The sequence below is a fragment of the Erinaceus europaeus genome, chromosome 2 (assembly GCF_950295315.1).
Source record: "Erinaceus europaeus chromosome 2, mEriEur2.1, whole genome shotgun sequence".
In the NCBI taxonomy this organism is placed as follows: domain Eukaryota; kingdom Metazoa; phylum Chordata; class Mammalia; order Eulipotyphla; family Erinaceidae; genus Erinaceus; species Erinaceus europaeus.
The window spans coordinates 44,861,262-44,878,058 of record NC_080163.1 but is presented as its reverse complement, the minus strand read 5'-3'; the positions used below and the strand labels follow the sequence as shown (position 1 = coordinate 44,878,058).

The following is a 16,797-nucleotide window of genomic DNA, read 5'->3' as shown; positions in this document are numbered from 1 at the left end:
GTTTCTCAAAGACTAACTTCAGCCAATTGCCTTGAGACTTTATAGACCATGTTCCCTCGCCTGCAGGCTCTGTCCCAGAGGCAGAAAACTCCCCCTCCTTATTAGGTTATGCCCACAGAGGCATGAAGCGCCCCAAGAGGCAAGAGATGCCCACAGAGGCAGGAAACGCCCTTTGAGGCAAGAGATGCCCCCAGAGGCATGAAGCGTTCCCAGAGGCAAGAAATGCCCTTTCGCCTGCTAGGCCTTGCCCTTTGAGGCAAGAAAAGCTCCCCTTGGCATCACACTGGTTATTGCTGTTCGCCTATTTTGTTTTCCATGTCTTATGCCAGTTATTTTGAAAACGCCTGTACGATATACGTTTCTGTTCACCCCACAATGGCCATTAGTTAAAAAGAAAGGGGGAATTGTTGGTATGCATGAGACCCTTTCTGTTTCATTTGGTTTAAATCCCCCCTGCTTAACACTATTCTATTTACATAACCACTTCATTCTATTTATATAACCGCTGTTAACAAGCACCTCCCTCCAGGGCATTGGTTCAATCCCCACTGTTTCATGATATGTTTTTGCTCCACCCCCCCTCCTTGTCACACCCTGATCCCCTCTTTGTCACACTCTGATTTTCACCGGTCACTTTTCTCTCCACCCTCTCTACGTCACATCTTGTTTCCACCCTACTTGGGAAGTATATATAAAGACAGCATTGTGAGTTTTAGAGTACTGTACTGTACTTTGAGTTTAACTTAGCTCGTCTTAGATTGTGCTGCGTCCTGCATGAATAAAGAGATACTGCCTACAGCTCAACTATGAGTCCCTGGTCGTCTGTTACCTGCCCGTGAAGCCAGCCCGGTGAAAACAACCTAACCCGTCGAAAACGACAGTGAAGTATGCACAGTAGGTTTTTAGTAAGTGCTTATAAGTAGGATGAGTAAGTACATTTATGAATTGCAAAGAAGACTCAAGAAAAGTAAAGTCTTATACTCTCCTGATCAGGGATGACATTGGAAATGGCTAGGAAACAACAAAAATGGTGCACGTGAACTGGAAACCACGAGGTAGAAATGAGGTTGTATTGGACACACAAAGGGAAATGAGCCTGAGGATTTGGGAATAAGAGAGTCATTTCTTCTTCTCCTCCTGCCCCACACCCCCAGAGCTGAATCACTCACAGAGTTCCTGTTGACCTCGGGAGGGGATTCTGAATACACAAATCAGGAAAACAGAGGGAGGAAATTTTTTGAATGTAAAACAGCAAAAACATCCTTCATGGGGACATCTTATTTTTGCTCAACCCAATTAAAGCTGCTGAGACATGTAAAAGAAGACCAAAGATTGCGTTATGCACAGGCATATTTTCTGATATGATAAGACAGGACAGATACATCTGTGTCCAGATTGCATTTCTACCGTGGCCTATTTTTGTAGGCTTCTGAACTTGAATCTAAAAATGATATCTGGAAAAGAGATAATAATTCATGCTCACACAGCACTTTTTCATTCAAAGGTCTCAAAGCACTTCACAAAGAAAATAAGTATTATTATCCCAGATGGAGCAACTCAGACAGAGGGACGGCTACCCCTTTCAGCAGATTTGGAAATAGACTCCTGACATGACCCTAGGCTATAAATTATTGAATCATGTCCTCTCTTGATTGGGAACTGGGAATACCAATAATGAGGATTTACATATGTATTAGAGCATCAGGATCTACTCTTAAAATTTTTAGCATGTGTTCAAAACATATGAATATGGGTGATTTTTTTTAACTTCTGAATTTGGGGCAAAGTAATGGCTACTTAAAATAAGAAAGTAGTTATTCTAGTTAGACTAGTAATAGTTAACATGTGCCAAGCATTATTCTAAGTGATTGATTATGTGTGTGTGTGTATGTGTATACATACATACGAGATTCACGACAGCTTTTCAAAATTTTTTATATGAGAAGAGAAAGAGAGAGTGAGGATTGGAGGACTCACTCAGCTCTGGCATAAGGTGATGTCAGGGACTGAATTTGTGGTCTCTGGGGCCTCAAGCACATATCTTCTGTGCTCTAATAGATGAAGTCATCTCCTTGGGTTACTCACAGTGATTTTGTAAAATTTCTTTATTGGGGGATTAATGTTTTACATCAACAGTAAATATAATAGTTTGTACATGCATAACATTTCTCAGTTTTCCACATAATAATACAACCCCCACTAGGTCCTCTGTCATCCTTTTTGGACCTGTTCTCTCCCCCCCACCCACCCCAGAGTCTTTTATTTTAATACAATACATAAACTCCAGTTCAGGCTCTCCTTGTGTCTTCTCTTCTGATCTTGTTTTTCAACTTCTGCCACTCACAATAATTTTCCTGAGGCAGGAATTCTCATCTATGTACCCATTTTACAGCTGAGAAAACAGGCACAAAGAAGAGAAGTGACTCTCAGCTAAAAGGCCAGGTAAGCAAGTGGCAGGCTGGAATTCAGATACAGGCAGCCCAATGTTGGCCACAGTGTTGGCCAGTTCATGTGTTGTGTGAAGTATTTTGCACAAATGATCTCATTACTCCTTACAAAACCCCCCAAAGGTAGGTAGGTATATTATTATTCTAGTTTTGCTAGGGGAAGAATTGTTAAGAAGTGACTTGCTCAAGCTCGCATCACTGGAAGAATGGAGTCTCAGGATTTTTAGATCAAAGTGCATTAGACAAGGAGCGAGGGCTCAGAGATGTTTCTGCCACTAGCTAGACTGTGTGACCTTGAGCGCATCAAATAATCTCTAAGGTTTTTGTGTCTTCCTCTGTGAAAGGAGAACATTGCGCTACACTGACGCCGAAGTTCTCCCCAGTGCTAATACTCTCAGATTCTCAATATCGGTTTTCTACTTAGTCCCTTGTTTGAAAATCCTTGGAGGAAAAGAAATTAACCACACAGAACCCGAGAGTGACTCTAGAAGCCAAATTTAGAAAACAGATCTCAAAAGGAGAAGAAAAGAGTTTACAAAGTGACTTAATTTAGAAAGTGAGACTGGCCCAATAATTGTGTGGCATGACCCATGACTCTCCGTGGCCAGAGACACATAGCTTTGCCTAGCCAGTCCTCCTGGAGAGAGGAAGTCATGTAACCTGGTTCTGCAGCCTTGAGTTGGCTAAAGCTGGAAGAAGCCCATCTTGTGTGGGAGGGATCTGGGAGAAGAAGCCAAGTTTTTCATGTGGGTGTTCTATCTTGCATTCAGAATGTCTATACCATTCTGTCTACTTCTGTTTTTGTTCTCAGGGATTATTATATAGTGACACAGCCCACTGCTACCATGAACCTTTTTTTTCTTCTTCACAACCTTGTAGGGAGCCATGGTGTAGTGAGAATAAGACTTCTATTTGTCTGTGTGGCTCTGTTAGAAAGTGCAAGCTTAGTACAAAAGAGGCAAAATTATCTTGAAGTAATATCAGCGCTTTCATAATCTTTGCACTGTTCACAATAGCCAAGGTGTGGCAACAAGCTAAGTACCCATCAAAAAGCTAACAGAGATGTGGTATATGAATACACAATGGAATATTATTCAGCTTAAAGAAAAAAGAAAGTCTGCTGTTAGCAACAACATGGATGAAGCTGTGGACATTATGCTAAATGAAACAAGACAGAGGATGGCAAATATGACATGGTATCAAGTATATGTGGAATCTTTAAGATAAATCCAGATTCATATTCAATAGATACAAGGGGCAAAAATGATTGCTCCAACTTGGACAGGAGTTGGTGTATTGCACCAATGTAAATGATTCTGGGGTTGGGGAGGAAGGGTCCAGGTCCTGGAACATCATGGCACAGGAGACCTAGAGAGGACTGAATTGTTACGTGGAAAACTGAGAAATGTTACACATGTATAAACTACTGTATTTTACTGTTGACTGTAAACCATTAAGCCCCCAATAAAGGAAAAGAAAAAAAGCTCGGTGGCTGGAGTTTGGGAAGGAGAAGAGGTTGGCAAAAGGATATAACTTTTCAGTTATAAAATGAATGTGCTTCAGGAGAGAGGGCGGTGGCTCACACAGTAGAGTGTATAGGATCTAGGTTGAAGTCCCCACTCCCCACCTGCAGGGGGAAAGCTTCATGAGTGGTAGAACAGTGCTGTAGGTGTTTGTCCTTCTTTATCTCTCACCTTGATGTGTGTGTGTGTGTGTGTGTGTGTAGAGAGAGAGAGAGAGAGAGAGAGAGAGAGGGAGAGAGAGAGACACGGGGGGGTGGTGGTTCCTGGAAATGGTGGAGCCATGTAGCAGCCAAGCCCCTGTGGTAGCAAAACAAAAACAAAACCATACTTTTAGGATCTCATACATACATGCCTATTATAGTTGATAACACTGTGTGGTATAACTGAAAATAGAATAGAACTTACATGTCATGAAAAAAAGAGGTGACATGTTTTAATTAAGTTAATTGCAGGATTTCTTTTATAACATATCAGCATATCAAATTGTCACTATGCATATCTTAAATATATTTCCAGTGCTTTTGTCAGTTTTACCTCAAGTAATGGAAATGAAAGCCAAAACTCCCAAAATTATTATGAGTCTGAGATGAATCATATATATTTATATGGTGTTTGGTTTCCTAGGAGTGTCCAATACTATATTGACTTTTTCCTAAGTATTGAAATAAATTTGCATGCACATCATATATGTTTATATATAATTTATTCATTTATTGATTAGAAACAGAGAGAACTCATGAAAGAAGAAGAGATAGAGATAGAGAGAGAGAAAGAGAGAGACACCTCAAGCCCTGCTTCACCACTTTGTGAAGCTCCCCCTGCAGGTAGGGATCAGGGGCTTGAACCTGGGCATGTGTGCTCAACCTGAATCTATATTATATTGTATTGTATTATATTATATTATATTATATTATATTATATTATATTATATTATATTATATTATATTATATTATATTATATTATATTATGTGAGAGAGACCAGAGCAATACTCTGTCACAGTGGTCCCAGGACCTCATATATGCAATGCAAACATTTTCCTATAGAGTCACTTCCCTAATTCTGTGATAAATACTGGCCCTAGCAGTAGTTTTGACATATTGAGGAAACCACTGATATTCTCTCAGTGTCTCCATTTTCTTCATCATTTGGTAAAACGATGCCTATGCCACTTGCTCTTCAGTGTTCCGAGTTTCCAGTGGTATGAGGTTGGGGAAAGCAGTCTGGAGTGATCAGCGGCCTCTCAAGAAACAATGAAGTGAGGCTGAGAAACATGCAGTTCTGTAGTGAGCAGTGGAGGCAGATGTGCACAAAGACAGTGCTGTGGCAATGTGCAACCTGCGGGACTCCCACTTTGCCTGTCATTTGGGCAAGTTACTAAACCTCTCACATCTCTTTATTTTGTAATATGTGAAGTTGCCAGAGCATGAAGGTAGAAACCTGAAGTTTCTGACAAGCAACAGGCCGTTTATAAATGGTAGTTATTGTTGTTTTTATAATCAGTTATGGAATTGCCACAAAAGCGGGTTCAAAGGTGATGAAGCGGGGGCTGAGCAGTAGCACACCCGGTTAAGTGCACATAGTGTGAAGCACAGGGACCTGCTCACAGGGACCTGCTCAAGGATCCCAGTTCAAGCCCCGGCTCCCCACCTACAAGGGGGGTGGGCGCTTCACAAGCAGTGAAGCAGGTCTGCAAATGTCTTTCTCTCTCTCTGTCTTCCCCATCTCTCTCAATTTCTCTTTGTCTTATCCAACAACAACCATGCAGCAGCAGCAACAACAGCAACAATGGAAAAAAGATGGCCTCCAGGAGCAGTGGATTCACAGTGCAGGCACCGAGCCCCAGCAATAACACTGGAGGCAAAAAAAAAGTGATGAAGCAGTGTTGCAAGTTTCTTTCTCTCTCTCTATCTTCCCTTTCTCTCCGTTTTTCTCTGTCTTTATCCAATATGTAAGTAAATAAATAATAAAAATAAAATAAAACAAAGAGTGTACACTTACTCTTCAACCATTTAGTACTGAAGAGCAGGGTATTTGGTTTCCTAGGAGTGTCCAATACTGTTTGACTTTCTCCTAAGTATTGAAATGAATTTGCATGCTCATCTTAGGAACTAAATCTGGAAAGCAGAGGAAGTGTCTCTGCCTTTTAGAGAGAACTTGCATATCTGAGACTCCAGAGGTTATATCCTTGACACCACCTTATGTCAGCGCTGAGCAGCACTGTGGTGTCTCTCTCTCTCCTTGTCTCTCTCCTTTCTCACTCATAAATAAATAGAGAAACATAAAATCTTAATGCTCTGAACCTGCTTTTGTGTCAGTTCCATAAATGGAATAAAAATAATGTAACTTTATAAAAATAACAACAGCTACCATTTATGAAAGGCCTGTTGCATGTCAGGAATTTCAGGTTTCTACCTTCATGGTTTGGCAACTTCACATTTCACAAAAATGAAGAGATGTGAGAAGTTTAGTAACTTGCCCAAATGACAGGCAAAGTGGGATCTCCATTCAGGTCCTTGCAGGTGGGGACTGGGGGCTTGAACCTAGGTCCTTGTATATGGTAAGTTATCCATTTGTGCTCAACCAGGTGCACCACTACCTGAATCCTATAAGAGTACATTCTTATACTTTACACTTTGAAAATATCTGAGGGTCAGGTGATAGTGTAGCGGGTTAAGCGCACATGGCTTAAGGATCCCAGTTCGAGCCCCCACTCCCCACCTGAAGGGGGGTAGTTTTACAAGCAGTGAAGCAGGTCTGCAGGCATCTGTCTTTCTCTCCCCCCTCTGTCTTGCCCTCCTCTCTCGATTTCTCTCTGTCCTATCCAAAAATAACAACAGCAGTAACAACAACAATGATTAAAAAAAAACAAAACAAGGGCAACAAAAGAGAAAAAAAAGATATGATATCTGGACAGGTCCCTTCTTCTCCCTCTCTCTCCTATCCCTTTATTTATTTATTTATTTATTTATTTATTTATTTATTTATTATCTTTATTTTTATTTACTGGATAGAGACAGCCAAAAGTTGAGAGGGAAGGGAAGGGGACGACAGAGAGGGAGAGACAGAGAGACACCTGCAACACTGCTTCACCACTTGCAAAGCATTCCCCTTGCAAGTGGGGGCTGGGGGCTCGAACCTGGGTCCTTGTGCACTGTAACATGTTCACTCAACCAGGTGCACCACCACCTGGCACTCTTCTTTTTCTTTCTTTCTTTCTTTCTTTCTTTCTTTCTTTCTTTCTTTCTTTCTTTCTTCTTTCTTTCTTTCTTTCTTTCTTTCTTTCTTTCTTTCTTTATCCTTTTCTCCCTTTCTTCCTTTCTGTGCCAGTGCAGAATGCATGATTTCACCACTCCTGAGCCAACATATATATAAATTTACAGAGAGATAACATGAGAGAGAAGTGGCAAGAGGGGGAGACACTGCAGCACCAGAGCTTTCCCCAGTGTGGCAGCTTTCTCATGTTATTCCTGAGCTCTGCCCCAGGGCCATGTACATGGCAAGGCATGAACCCTACTGGATAAGCCATCTCCTGACCAAGGTATCCATTTCTCTTTTCTTTAGAAGTCTCTGCCTATGTCCTCACTTCCTGTGGCTGGAGGAATTCTAGTAGACTATTGGAGCTTAAAACTTACCTTTGCATTCGAAAGAGTGTAACATTTAATGACTCCCAACTCATTTTAGCATAAGCTTATTTTAAGTTAAAAATTCAAATCCCATGACATAAGTAGCTTTTTAGATAAGTAGCTTTAGATTGAGAAAATATCTGATAAAAGCCTAACAGTATAAAATTAGAGACTCTTCTCAAATTTTTTTCTCATAAGATAGTATATGAAACAAAAATTTACAACATCCAAAAGGGAATACAATGCTGTGCCCTTTCAAAGGTAATCTATACTTTACAAATATTTCTTTATCCTTCAGAAAAAGACAAAAATGAAAACAGATGTTAGTTATCACTCTTCTTCACCTTATTTCTCTCTATTGTACTTTTGTCTTGTTATTCTTTAAACTGAATATACAGAAAGAGAAATGTGTATTTTTATTTATCATAATGGAATTTATTGAAAAAATTGTATTTTTTAGCCATGGAAAATCTTAATCTGTAATATCTATATACCACTCATAGATTCTCCACTCTTACTGGTACTGGGAAAGTATTGATAATATCCAACATTAATTTTGCCCTTATCCAGCAGCAGACATTATTCTGAGTGCTTTACACTTATCTCACACAATCTACATTCTTCAAATCCTTTTAGTTTCTGTCAAAGTGTTATCTCCTTAGAGAAGCTTTCCCTTATCCTAGTGGACCTACCCTCTTTCTTTTCCATTATTCCCTATCATTTCTTCTTGTTTATTTCCTTCAGGACATGTGCCCCTATAAACAATGAGTTAACTCTTGGAAACTTTGCCAAGTGGGTGAAAAACAATGAGTTAACTATTTTTCTATTGGTATACAAATATCTTCCCAACTAGAGTATAAGCTTTGAGAGCAGGACAGACAGAATCAGTTTGGCTCACTGATCATACCAAGTGGCCAGTACTGGCATTGGTAATTGGCACAGAAAAGCTATTCAGCTGGTTATTATCTCATAAGTACACAATGAGCAAAACAAAAAATTACGAATTAGATCCTATTCTTTTTAAATATTTATTTATTCCCTTTTGTTGCCCTTGTTGTTTTATTGTTGTAGTCATGTCATTATTATTATTGATGTCATTGTAGTTGTTGCATAGGACAGAGAGAAATAGAGAGAGGAGGGGAAGAAAGAGAGGGGGAGAGAAAGATAGACACCTGCAGACCTATTTCACCACTTGTGAAGCAACTCCCCTGCAGGTGGTGAGCTGGGTGCTCGAACTGGGATCCTTACACCAATCCTTGTGCTTTGCACTACGTGCACTTAACCCGCTGCGCTACTGCCCAACTCCCAAATTTGATCCTATTCTTATCTTCACGAAACTGATAAAGAAATTAAGGCCTAGAAAGTGAAATATACTCACCATGAAGTTAATAAGTTAGAAAACTGGCTTGAACCTTGAAAAATTCATGTTAAGTGAAATAAGTCAGAAACAGAAGGATGAATATGGGATGATCTCACTCTCAGGCAGAAGTTGAAAAACAAGATCAGAAAAGAAAACACAAGTAGAACCTGAAATGGAGTTGGCGTATTGCACCAAAGTAAAAGACTCTGGGGTGGGTGGGTGGTGGGGAGAATACAGGTCCATGAAGGATGATAGAGGACCTAGTGGGGGTTGTATTGTTATGTGGGAAACTGGGGAATGTTATGCATGTACAATCTATTGTATTTAGTGTTGAATGTAAAACATTAATTCCCCAATAAAGAAATAAAAAAAAAAAGAAAACTGGCTGGATACCCAACTCTGCTTGACTCTAGAGCTCAAGTTCTTCACCACCTCTCTAATCTCTGAAACGGAAGACTGAGTGCAGACCTGGCTGTGTGTGATCTTGAATAAGTTCCTTTTCCTCCCTGGAACTACTCTTCCTTCTTTTCTTCCTTCCTTTTCTCCTTTCTTTCTTTTTAAAATGTTTTATGAATGAGAGGGATAGGTGGAGAAAGAAAAAGACAGAAAGCGAAAGAACCAGGACCCTTTGGTACATGTAGTGCTGAGTTCATGCTTGAGAGTCCAAGGCTTTATCCACTGTGCCATCTCCAGGATCACTCTTCCTACCTTTTCCTTTTTTTTTTTTAATAAGTACCTTACAGTTTTTCTGTTTTTTTTTAATTACTTTTATTTATTTATTGGATAGAGAGAGCCAGAAATTGAGAGGGGAGGGGGTGGTAGAGGGAGAGAGGCAGAGAGACACCTGCAGGACTGATTCACCACTCGCAAAGCTTTCCCCCTTCAGGTGGGGACTGGGGGGCTTGAACCCAGGTCAGGTCCTTGCACATTGTAACATGTGAGCTTAACCAGGTGTGCTACCACCTGGCCCCTCTATCTTTTTCTTTTAATTTTAGTGAACATGGGAACTATTTCTTCCATTGATTAAATTGGCAATCTTCACTATAAGAGTTTTTTAAAAAATATATTTATTTATTCCCTTTTGTTGCCCTTGTTTTATTGTTATAGTTATTATTGTTATTGATGTCATCATTGTTGGATAGGACAGAGAGAAATGGAGAGAGGAGGGGAAGACAGATAAGACACCTGCAGACCTGCTTCACCGCTTGTGAAGTGACTCCCCTGCAGGTGGAGGGGGCGAGGCTCGAACCCAGATCCTTATGCTGGTCCTTGCATGCTTCCTGCCGCACGCTTAACCCTCTGTGCTACCGCCCGACTCCCCACTATAAGAGTTTTTAAGAGAACTGTTGTCTCAGTGTTCTTTTTTAAAAAATTATTTCCTTTAAAAAATTGTTGCTATGTTTATTTATTTATTTTTACTGGAACACTGCTCAGTTCTGGCTTCTGGTGGTGAAGGGGATTGAAATTGGGACCTTGGAGCCTCAGGTATGAAAGTCATTTTGCGTAACCTAATTGTTGTGCTATCTTCCTTATCTTCTTTTTCAGTTTTCAGTTTTCAGTTTTCATTCTTTCCTTGTCCCTTCATTGAAGATTTTCTGATCCTTATTTTGTGACTGATACTGTGTTTGATTTTCCTTTGGATAAGGATTCAAAGTCTAATAGGACATAGGACATAGCTCCTGCTCTTAAGGTGCCTAAACCGATGATGGTTCTAATTCAGAGGACCGTAGAAATGGCTCAGTGGTAAAGCACATGTCGTGCATGCATAAGGCTTTAGATCCAATTTGTAGACAAAGCAGTGATTTAGTCTCACTCTCACAATAAAAATACATAAAAAAACACCTAAAACTTAGCACCTTGAAGTACAGTCCGTGTTTGTGTGTTCATGTATATATATATATATGGTGGTGGGGATGGAGATAAAAGTGTAGGAAGGTGGGAGTCAGGGGGTGGAGCAGTGGGTTAAGCTGGGTTAAGCGCACATGGTGCAAAGCGCAAGGACCCACATAAGGATCCCAGTTCTAGCCCTCAGCTCCCCACCTGCAGGGGAGTCGCTTCACTGGCGGTGAAACAGGTCTGCAGGTGTCTGTCTTTCTCTCCCCCTCTCTGTCTTCCCCATCTCTCTCCATTTCTCTCTGTCCTATCCAACAACAATGACATCAATAACAACAACAATAACTTCAACAATAAAACAAGGGCAACAAAAGGGAATAAATAAATAAATATTTTTAAAAAGTATAGGAAGGTAAGGATGTGGTATAATGCTGAGCTCAGGTTATAACAACTTTCCAGGTGGGCAAGGTGGAAATTAGTCTTCCTGGATACAAGGAACATTATGTGCAGAAGGACACTGAGAAACAATCTAGTGTGCTGATGATTGCTAGTCCAGGCAGTTGGCTTCTAGAGTATGTAACTGACTAGGCAGAGGGAGTCCATGAAAAACCATGCTGAAACATTTGGACTTTATTCCTATGATCAGTGGTATGGCCAGATCATATTTACTTTATTTATTTATTTTTAAGAAATATCACTCTGGTTGTAGTCGGGCTGGAGGTGGATGATGAGGCAAAAGTTGTGAAGGCCAGTCAGGAGGCTTTGCATAGTCCAGTTGAGAGACGATGAGGATATTTGACCCTAAGGTACTCATGGCAGAACTGAGGAGGAAAAAAACAGAATTTTTCTTTAAAAGGGCTTGGCAATTGAACTGATGAGGGATAATAAGGTGAGCCTATGGGACTTCATAGAATGAATGGGCTGGGTGACCAAGATAAACACTAAAAAAAAAACCACCATTAATAATTATAGTGGATTTGGAGTGAGGTGGGGGAAGCAATGTCTGTGACTTTGGCCATATTGAGCTTGAGGCATCTCTTCCACAGCTAGGAAATAGTTTCAGTTTCCTCCTCCTTTTCCAGAATAGTAGTCCAGGCCTACATCAGATATCCTTGGGCCAGTTTCCTGTGGGCCCAGTTAGAGGTACAATTCTCCAAAATCTCAGTGGAATTTCTGGGTTCCATATCCTTTAAGGAATTAAGCTGGATACTGAAAATTCCTTTACTTGACAGGAGAAGAAAGGTCTGTGAATTTGTTTTTTCAAACCAGATGTGGGACCAGTGAAGCAAACTCCCTTGCTTCTTACAATCATTAGAGTTTTTAAAAGAAGAAGCTCTTTCTCAGGGAGCAGCCTCTGGTCTTGACAGCCTCTCAGGTTGGCTGCAAAAGCCCTCATCTCCCTTAGGGAGCGCTTCTGAAAGATGAGGTTGCCTGGTGTGCAGTCTAGTCTGCTTGGAGTCTGGAGGACTGCAAACCGGGACCCATAGGAACTGGCCCTCCTTCCAACCACTGTCTCTGGCTAGGTGTTCTCAATGTCAAGCCAAGACCATGCAACCCCAATTCTCTCTTAAAAAAAAAAAAAAAAAGACGGTATAAGGGTATTCCCCCACCTCAACTCAAGCACTCAACTTAATCCCCAAGCGCTCGCCAGGCAGTAGGAGGACTGAGCACGTGGGTTCCATTAAGGACCGTCCTCTGGGGTCTTCCCCGGCAAGGGGACAACGCAGGAGGTAGGCCCACCACACCACGGCGGTGGCAGTCTTCTGGTTCCCGGCAGGGGTACGCCAGGTGTCCCACTCCCACGTTCCTAGGACGGTGGCAGAACCTGGTATCTCTACTCTGCCCTCTCTCCTCCTTGGCTGTCCCCCACACCCACCCCCGGTCACGCAGAGAAATCCCCAGAGCAAAGGGGAGCACGATTCCTCCCGCGCCCCTGCGGGCCCTGAAGCAGAGCAGTGCAGTCCCCAGCTTCCCCTGCAGAAGCCGCGCTCCACATTCGGCGGGAGGGGAGAGGGGGCGCGAGAGAGCAGTGGGCGGGCGCCGTCCTCCGCAGCCTCCTCTGGCCCCGCGCGCAGGGAGGGAGCGCGGCGCCGCTGCGTACCGCGGCCCGCCCGCCGCCGCCTGCCCTGCCAGAGCGGCCACCTCCCCGGGCTGCGGGTGGAGGGCTACCAGGCGCTAACGTTACGCTGTTTCCGGTTTTCCTGCGGGCTCTGTTTCCCCTCCCAAGGCGGCGGCAGCGGAGCGGCGGAGCCCCCCAAATGGCCTGGCCAGATGCGGCAGGTTTGCTGCTCAGCGCTGCCGCCGCCGCCACTGGAGAAGAGTCGGTGCAGCAGCGACAGCGACAACAGCAGCAGCAGCAGCGAGAGGAGCAGCAGCAGCGAGAGCAGCAGCCGCAGCAGCAGCAGCAGCAGCAGCAGCAGGAGCAGCAGCCGCCACAGCAGCAGCAGCATCTCGGGTCCCGCTGCGCCCCCAGAGCCGCGGCCGCCGCAACAACCGCAGCCCCGCAGCCCCGCAACCCCGAGAGCCGCCGCCCGGTCGCGAGCCGCAGCCGCCGGCGGCATGAGGCGCGACCCGGCCCCCGGCTTCTCCATGCTGCTCTTCGGGGTGTCGCTTGCCTGCTATTCGCCTAGCCTCAAGTCGGTGCAGGACCAGGCGTACAAGGCGCCCGTGGTGGTGGAGGGCAAGGTGCAGGGGTTGGCCCCGGCCGGCGGCTCCAGCTCTAACAGCACCCGCGAGCCGCCCGCCTCGGGCCGGGTGACACTAGTGAAGGTGTTGGACAAGTGGCCGCTCCGGAGCGGGGGGCTGCAGCGCGAGCAGGTGATCAGCGTGGGCTCCTGCGCGCCGCTCGAAAGGAACCAGCGCTACATCTTTTTCCTGGAACCCACGGAGCAACCCTTAGTCTTTAAGACGGCCTTTGCCCCCCTCAACACGAACAGTAAAAACCACAAGAAAGAGGTGGGCAAGATCCTGTGCACCGACTGCGGTGAGTCGCCCCCTCCCTCTGCTCGAGAAAGGGGGGAGGGGCGAGGTGCTGGAGGATGGGGGTGGGGCAGGGAAGTGCTGCAGGTGCCCAGGCCTGGAGGTGCCCGGTCAGTCGCTGGATGGGAGGTGGGGGAAGGAGAGGGGCTGCCTTGGCCAGAGCTCCTGGCACGGTGGGTGGTTGAGGTTGGGGAGATCAACCTCAAAGTGTGCCAGGGGCGGGGGCCGGGGGGGGGGGGCGAGGCGCTGCCCTGAGCCAGCAGGGATCTGCGGCTGATGTATGGCATGTGGGGCTGGAAAGCTGCCATCATAGCCCAGTAGCAGCAGGAAGACGGAGAGGTCCAGGAGGTGCTGGCCCAAGGCTCAGTGAGTCAGGAGTGACCCTCAGAGGCCTTGCCCGCTCTGCTCTCCCGGACCTGGCTTGCCCAGGCTAGTAGGGTCTGCAGGAGCAGCTGGGCAGACTCTCAGGCTGTGAAGGCCTTGGCTCCTCTCACAAGTTCTCCTAGGGCATGATGGCCCCCAACCACTCCTTCCTTCCTCTCCTGGGCTCCCTGCTCTGCGTGTTCACAGCGCTGGCGCAGGCATAGTTGGACTTTTTTTTTCCTGCTACTGTTTTTTGACCTCCATGTGGCTCCCCCCTGACCCCATCGTGATTGCTTGTCTTTGTACAGATTTTTTTTAACCAACAGGACTAGCAAGCACGCACCTCTCTGGGCTGTTTCTGGAAGATTTTACTAGGCCTTGTTGGTTGTGGTGATGCTGATTTAGAGTAACTTCTGCTGCATCCTGGAAGTTCAGTTCTGACACTTTACTGGCAGGATTGTAGACTGCACCTCTCAGCTTTCTGATGTTGGGTGTTGTATGGGAATGCAAGTGATTGGGAACAAAATGTTGAAGTCTGTACAGCTATGCAGCAGGGCATGGAGGGCTCCCACGTTGAAAGTCAAAGAAAGCCAGCTTAAGAGCTGTCTCTTATTGTCCCTGAAACTAGTACTTAGGTCTCAATAAGATGCTCTAAACCAAATTGTTCCCACACTCAAGTATTTGGAATTAACTTGTCTGGTGCTTATTTATTTGGGAATTTCTTTTTCTTTTCTTTCTTTCTTTCTTTTTTTTTTTTTTTTTGTCCCAGCTAATTTAGTGGTGGTTGTGTAGCTCTCTGAGTTGTGTAATCAGTGAATTATGATAAATGTCCTGAACTATCTTAGAAGTTGGGGCAGGTATGCTTACCTTTTTGCTAACTGATTCTGGGCAGTGCAGATAAAGTTGGAGCAGCAGAGAATGAGCCCCAGCTCATAGGAAGCTACACTGTCCAAATTTTTCTAGACCTTTGACAACAGCTTTGACTCTTGAAGCTTCTTTTTCCCTATCCTACCCCCACCTCTGACACTCCTCCTTCTGCTGCAGAAAACACAGTTTAGTGGGGGAGCATATCTGGGTACTTGATTAACTGGGATCACTTTATTCAGAAGAATCTTACAGTGTCATTATAAGGAGAGTAAAAAGAACATTGGTGATTATTCTGACATTCTGAGAAATATTGTTAGCTGCTCGTTAGTGTTGGTTTTTATGCTTGAAATGTTTTATAATGACAAGTTGAGACCAGTTAAGGATCTCAAAAAATTTTTTGTTGTTGTTGTTGTTCTGTTAAGTATTTTACCTGAGATTCCTTGGGGGAGCTGTGGAACTGTACTGTGCAGTGGGAAATAGTAAAAACATTTATTGAACCTTGTCCAAGGACTGCTTCTGTTTTGGTTTTGGTGAGCTGCTCTGGACAGGCATAGTGCACATCACTACATAATCCTTGGTCTGGTCCACTGAGCCAGGATGGTCCTTGTCAGATAACACTAGAGGCAGCTGTCTTCTCGCCTCCCCTGTTCTCCTCCTCTGATTTCTCCTCCTCCTCTTACTCCTCCTCCTCTTTTCCCTTTTTTCCTTTCACCATCAATTATTCCCTGTCTGTTTTACTAAGTGTTTAATAGTCAAACATGGAGATCACAAATGATTTGGGATTTAGATTTATAGCCATGTCATATTATTGTGGTCATCTCATTGAAATAGTATGTAATGTATATTAATTAGTTAATTAACTAACTAACCAGAGCACTACTTAGCTATAGTTTACAGTGCTGCTGGGGATTGAATCTGGGACTTTGGAGCCTTAGGCATGAGATTCTCTTTGCATAACCATTATGCTATCTTCCCTACCCAGTGGTAGTTCTCAAAAACACAAATTTAGGGTTACAATCTCTCTAAAGAGAAGGCCTTCACACATCACAAAAAAACAAAGAGAAGAATGTAAGTAGACATTTTAGAGTGCAAAAATATTTTCTTTGGATTGCTAGTGTATAAATATGTATCTGCTTAAGGTATTTTCTATAAAGGAATTAGAAATTAAAGGGCTTGTTTGTAGAGGAAACTTGCAGAGCTGGTGATAATATGAGAGAACATAAAATGCATTTTTTAAAATTTTCTACTCAGTGGTTAAAGAAAACAAGCGCTGGTAATGACATATTAAATAAGGAACAAAATCACCCTAACTAACCACAACACCTTCCTTGTGTTCAGCAGGAAATAACTAACCAACTCATTTTCTGTTTTCTATCTCCAAAGAAAGCCCTCTGGGCCACAGGGTCATTGGGAACATTCTCTCCTTGGAGCAGATTTGCCCGTTGCAAAATAGGGAAACTGGCACTTGGAAATTGTCATCATGGCCGTTATATTGAGCAACGTGGTTGAATTGGTACTTTGTTTAGTTAGTTTCAGCTGTATGTCTGTGTTCTGAGACACGTGGCTCTTTCTGAGATGGTCTAGAAAGATGTATTATGGTGGCAAAGACTTTGGGATAATGTACCATCTAGAGCAGAGTAGACAGTCTTTAAAAAGTGGCATACTAATGCCAGTATCATACTGAACGCCTTCAAAAAGATTCTCATAAATGGCTAATTTCGCTGCACATGCAGTATTGACATCTGTGAAGTTCTTCTGGACTAGCAATACATGAAGGACACTTTTATTTATTTATTTTTC

General features: G+C 43.6%; 2 protein-coding genes across 3 annotated transcripts in view; both read left to right on the top strand.

The window, feature by feature from the left end:
- PFDN1 (prefoldin subunit 1) overlaps positions 1-16,797 on the top strand; it is a 964,801-nt gene that overhangs the window by 319,833 nt on the left and 628,171 nt on the right. The window lies entirely within an intron of this gene.
- The window catches only part of NRG2 (neuregulin 2), a 236,332-nt gene continuing 232,444 nt past the window's right edge, over positions 12,910-16,797 (top strand). The window contains exon 1 of the mRNA XM_060179230.1: positions 12,910-13,771. Within this exon, the coding sequence (XP_060035213.1) occupies positions 13,060-13,771 (712 nt within the window). The 5' untranslated portion in view covers positions 12,910-13,059. The remainder of the gene's footprint in view (positions 13,772-16,797) is intronic.